General features: G+C 35.7%; 1 protein-coding gene across 3 annotated transcripts; it reads left to right on the top strand.

Annotated features, from left to right (window-relative positions):
• The first annotated feature begins 1,016 nt into the window (after positions 1-1,016).
• On the top strand, positions 1,017-5,125 carry LOC114758700 (COBW domain-containing protein 1). Of its 3 annotated transcripts, XR_003741836.1 has the most exons (10): positions 1,017-1,240; positions 1,734-1,951; positions 2,126-2,240; positions 2,496-2,588; positions 2,774-2,947; positions 3,052-3,171; positions 3,529-3,639; positions 4,165-4,246; positions 4,347-4,492; positions 4,727-5,125. XR_003741836.1 is itself a non-coding variant. In XM_028947779.1 (9 exons), the coding sequence occupies exons 1-9, from the start codon at positions 1,082-1,084 to the stop codon at positions 4,403-4,405; spliced, it is 1,131 nt and encodes a 376-aa protein (XP_028803612.1). In that variant the 5' UTR covers positions 1,017-1,081; the 3' UTR covers positions 4,406-4,575. The 3 variants fall into 3 exon arrangements, 2 of the variants coding, with proteins under 2 accessions (XP_028803612.1, XP_028803613.1); XM_028947779.1 differs by lacking the exon at positions 4,727-5,125 and having other exon boundaries at positions 4,347-4,575; XM_028947780.1 differs by lacking the exon at positions 4,727-5,125 and having other exon boundaries at positions 1,053-1,229; positions 4,347-4,575.
• The last annotated feature ends 215 nt before the right edge of the window (positions 5,126-5,340 follow it).

Below are 5,340 nucleotides of genomic sequence, written 5' to 3'. Positions count from 1 at the left end.
TACATTAGCAATGTTTTATGAAGACCATGTTATATTTGTTATGATTTACTAATTTATTTAACTTTTTATTTTACTTGAATTAATTAAGTAACTCTCACATTAAGTTTTAGAAGAAAGATCATATATGATATAAAGGCATTGAGAAAAAAAAAAAGCATCAATAATCAAACTACACATATTTTTTCTTGCAAGCAAAAAAGGGGACAAATTAGTTACTGTTTTCTTATAATGTTTTCACTTATTTTTCCTTTTATTTCTTTTTTGCCTCACAATTACGCACCGTGTATTAACTGATTAATGCCAGAGATTGTTTATTGCAAGTCACAACAGGCGGCTCAATATGTTATCATCATTAATCAATTACATAAATTGATATTGTGGCCATCGATTAATTACGCGCAAGTTATTATCATGATAAGTGAACATTAAGTAGTACTACATTCGATTGGCAATTTTCGTGTTATTAGCTATAAAATAATACCACCTCCTGTCCTAATTAAGTAATTATAAGACCTCGTCTTATAATTAGGACTAGAGCTAGTATCATTTTAAGTAATCTCTTGCACTTGCATTAAAGATATTTTTGACTTCTTATAACTTGGCATCATGGGGAATAGGGTATACTAGAGGATACAAAGATAACAGTGTCCAGAATCTTTCATAAATTAATTAATTAATCATTTTTTTAAAACATAAATTTTATAGTTTGCTAAGCATATATAACTTCCTATTAGAGGTAACCTATTTGAGATATTATTGAATACTAAATGGAGGATTTGAACCTTCCGCATGTAAAAAATATTTAAATCACTATCTAACCAAAATTCAACCTTGGACATTTTCGGAAATGCCCTGGGCTGGCCCACATATTCATCTACGTTGTTCTAAATATGTGTATTGGGCCGATGGCAGGAAAAGTGTAAATTGGGCCATTTGAAGCCCAGCCCAATCCAAGTATTTTTCATATTACTATTTCCTTGCATAATACCTGTGCGTTTTTTGGGGGGCGGGGAGAAATTAACGCTAATTTGGAAATTGACGAAAATTCTTATAACGAGGAACCTGCAGCACTAGAACCAAAATGATCGGGTCGAGGATGGAGGACGATGAAGAAGAAGGGCCACCTCTAGCCGTTCAGATTCAACAAGATGAATCGACGTCTCAGTATTTCGACCCAGACTCGAAAGCTTCAGTTGGAGTTACCGTCATCACTGGCTATCTCGGAGCTGGCAAGTCTACTGTAAGCTTTTCCCCTTTACTTTCCTGTGCCTCTCCCAGTGGCCCTAATCTTTTCCTTCGCATTATATAGTAAGATTTTGGCATTTTATGTGCGTTGGTGACCTGGTTAATCTATATCTATGTGCTTCTGCAATTTTTTTTTTTTTGGGGGAAACCGTAGTTTACTGTCCGATTACACAATTAATAAATCTTCTTAGAATGTACACAGTATGCTTTGGAATGAAATGTAAATGTTAAAGTGACTAATTCCAACTAATTTTTTGGACTTGAAAGCACCTTATAATTAAGCCTTAAATTAGGGGTTGTAAAACATTTTCCCCTCTCTTTCTCGATTTGTTTTCTTTTGTTTCTTGCTTATTCTTTTTCTTCTTATGGTTTTTTTTGTGGGGGGGGGGGGTGTTGCTCTTGTGTGTTCTTGTTTGTTAACATTTTGAGTTTCTATTTTTCACGGTATTACCCAATGAATGAAGAAAGAGTTCGATCGTTTGTTTCAGCTGGTTAATTATATTTTGAATTCTCAACACGGGAAGAGGATCGCGGTCATCTTGAATGAGTTTGGTGAGGAAATTGGGGTGGAAAGGGCTATGATAAATGAAGGGGATGGCGGTGCACTTGTTGAAGAATGGGTTGAGCTTGCTAATGGGTGTATATGTTGCTCTGTCAAGCATAGTTTGGTTCAAGCATTAGAGCAACTTGTACAGAGAAAGGAAAGGTAAGGCAAAGAATATTTTAAATATATGATTTTATTGAATGAAATGACGCAGTCGAGAGCAGTACCATCTTCATATTGTAGAAATTGCTAATTGCTAATTACTAATTTGCATTTTTGACCATTATTGCCGTATATTGGAAATTGAGCTATGCATATTTTATTGTTGTGATCAAGACTCGATCATATATTGCTAGAGACTACAGGATTGGCAAACCCAGCACCGTTGGCATCTGTCCTATGGTTGGATGAACAGTTGGAATCAGCAGTAAAGCTTGATTCTATCATCACTGTAAGTATATTTCTTGGGATGGATTTCAGTAAAAGTATTTTCACATCTTTTATTTCAACTTTGTTAGAGTTGCTTTCACTTGAGTGCTGCTAGTATGTAGCTAAATATTTCAAGACTATTCATTTCTTGGTTGGTGAAAACATGTGCGGCAAAGAATGGTTTAATTTACCATTCTTCCTTTGCATGAATAGATACTTTTAAATTGCTAGTGTATGCGTGTGCATTTGTTTTTAAGTGAAGTTTCTGATCAATCAGGTGGTGGATGCCAAAAACCTTCGTTTCCAGCTTGCTGAGCATCGTGGTTCATCATCGTCGTTTCCTGAAGCATACTTTCAGATAGCATTTGCGGTATATGTTTAGTGCATAACTAAATTTTGCCGGCTAGTTTATCAGTGCCTGACCAAAATATGCAGGATCTTTCTGATTCTTATTGATCAAATGTTTCTACCAATTCTCATGGTTTTCTTTCTGAATGTGTATACAACATAGTGGGTTGAGCACTGTTGAGCTAATAACTTCGCTCTTTGTTTTAGGATATTATAATTCTTAACAAGGTTGATTTGGTCTCTCCAGAGGGTTCTGGAAGCATTTTGGATGGGCTTGAGGAGGAAATTCATAACATTAACTCCCTTGCTGAGATAATTCATTCTGTCCGCTGTCAAGTTGATTTGTCAAAGATATTGAACCGCCAAGCTTATGATTCTGCAGTTAACCATACACACTTTTGTTCTTCGTCCATATTTGATATTTTTGCTGAGATCTTTCGCAAGTACATTCTAGTAACATTACCTTTGCCGCTCTCTAATTTCAGCATGCTTCACATTTAGAGCAATTATTAGAAGAAAGCCGTTCCTTGTCCTCCAAGAAGCTTCATGATAGTGGTGTGAGAACTATATGCATTTGTGAGTCACAGAAAGTTGATCTTGAAAAGGTAGGCTTTTGTGTGTGTGTAACGCATCATGTTTTTGTCAGTTACTTGATATGTAATTAGTCCTTTGAATTTTCTTCTTATGTGGTTTCTAGCATCATTGTGTATTTTGTGATGAGCAGTACTTTATACATTTTAATAGGAAGGCTAATAAATAGGGCGTCTTTTTTTTTTTTTTTTTTGGGTCTTGTGTCTGCTATCCAACTAGGATACTCCATTTCCTTTCAGTTGAAACTCCGATTTGTTGTTTGTCTTTAAACAAAACAGGAAATGATATGATCATCACATCATTATTTTGTTTATTTAATAAAGTTTTCACACTCTCCACTTAATGCTGTGTATATTGCTCCACATTGACAGGCTCGGACATGGCTTGAGGAGATTCTCTGGGAGAAGAAATATGATATGGATGTATATCGCTGCAAAGGAGTTCTGAGCGTAGAAAATTCTGATCAACTGCATACTTTGCAGGTAACTCGTAATTATCATACTTCATGGTCTTGAGGTTTCTCCAGAAGTTATATTGTACTACAGGAGTACAGGGTCTACGACATAGAAAGCTAAGTTCTTTTTATTCTCTCTTGTTGGGTTGATTGTGCTCAACTCTAAGATTAACTGTCAGGAATGAAATGAATGCATCTCTTGGGTGTTTCCTTTCAAGTTCTCATTACAATTATGATCCATGGGAGAATTGGTCATCAACTACTGAACTTACGTGATAGACTCATTAATAGTATTTGTAAGAACTTTTATATCATATGCACACTAGGAGAAAGCAAGGTCTATCACTTGTGTTCTGCATTGTCTAACGCAACTGACAAGCCTAGAGATTCAGAAACCTAGTATCCTACACGGATACAGGGTTCTGTATAATCCATCATATGTTATTTATTCTGAATTTTTTATCCAAAGTTTGAGTTAAGGAAGTTAATCCCTGTTACACAAGTTTTGTTTCGAGTGCTAATCTCAAATCCTTTATCTCTGAAAATCTTGCAGGGGGTGAGAGAATTATATGATATTGTACCAACTCGCCTGTGGGGAAAAGAAGAAAATCAGATAAATAAGATAGTCTTTATAGGTAATAATATTATTAGATTTTTCTGATGTAAGCACAAACGTATGAAAGTGAATGCTTTTTCCTGATTGTTTATGGACTGATAATATCATGGGATTCACAGGTCATAATCTGAGAGAAGATGTTCTCATTGACTCCTTCAGAGCCTGTACAACCTGCTGAAGACTTTTTGGTATAGAAGGGAACCTTATGTATTACTCTGCTCACTTCGAAAAACTAGAAAAGTCAATTTTTGGGTAAGAATATAAAGTCTGTCTTTTATTTTCTTTTACCAAAAGAAAGTTCTGGATTTGGTTTGATGAGAATGAAGGATTCCACTGTAAGTTGCTTTGCGATTGGCTGGATCAAGACCATGGAAGATTATTTCTAGCGTTGTGGGGAAGAAAATCCCAAATTCACCATACCAACTCTTCACCATACCAACATCAAATTCTTAGTTTTCTGTATTTTAAGCTTCGTCAATTTTTGGGTAAGAATATAAAGTCTGTCTTTTATTTTTCTTTTACCAAAAGAAAGTTCTGGATTTGGTTTTGATGAAATGAAGGATTCCACTGTAAGTTGCTTTGCGATTGGCTGGATCAAGACCATGGAAGATTATTTCTAGCGTTGTGGCAGAAAAAATCCCAAATTTGCTCTTTCACCATACCAACATCAAATTCTTAGTTTCTGTATTTTAAGCTTCACCTCAGTCACTGACTCTGGGTAGCCGATTATGAAGTTCAGATTTGGACACTGTGTTTTCATTCTCGTGCCGCTTGTTAGAAAGCTTTGATGCCAAATGCTGGTTTTGTAACATAATAATGACTTGCTCTCTTGAATGATTCTTTGTGCAATAACAGATTGAAGGGCCAAAAAGAGAGCCATAATTATCGTCGTAAGGAAGCTTTCTCTTCCTTTCTTCACCTTCATCATCTGTTTTGTAATTGATTCTTTCAGTTTCTGCCTCAATTCATAACCGTCCCTTTGCGTTGCTGGTTCTGATCCGTGGCCCTGGTCTCAAACTGAGTCTGATTGAAATAACTGAGATGATATGAAGAACATGAGAAACTTTTCCTATGTTGCTACTGTGCCCTTTATTTATGAGCGTGGGTCCATAA

This window comes from Neltuma alba, unplaced genomic scaffold (genome assembly GCF_004799145.2).
Source record: "Neltuma alba isolate B1F8T4 unplaced genomic scaffold, ASM479914v2 tig00010742_pilon, whole genome shotgun sequence".
Lineage (NCBI taxonomy): Eukaryota > Viridiplantae > Streptophyta > Magnoliopsida > Fabales > Fabaceae > Neltuma > Neltuma alba.
The sequence above is the reverse complement of the archived record's forward strand: the minus strand, read 5'-3'. Positions and strand labels throughout refer to the sequence as shown.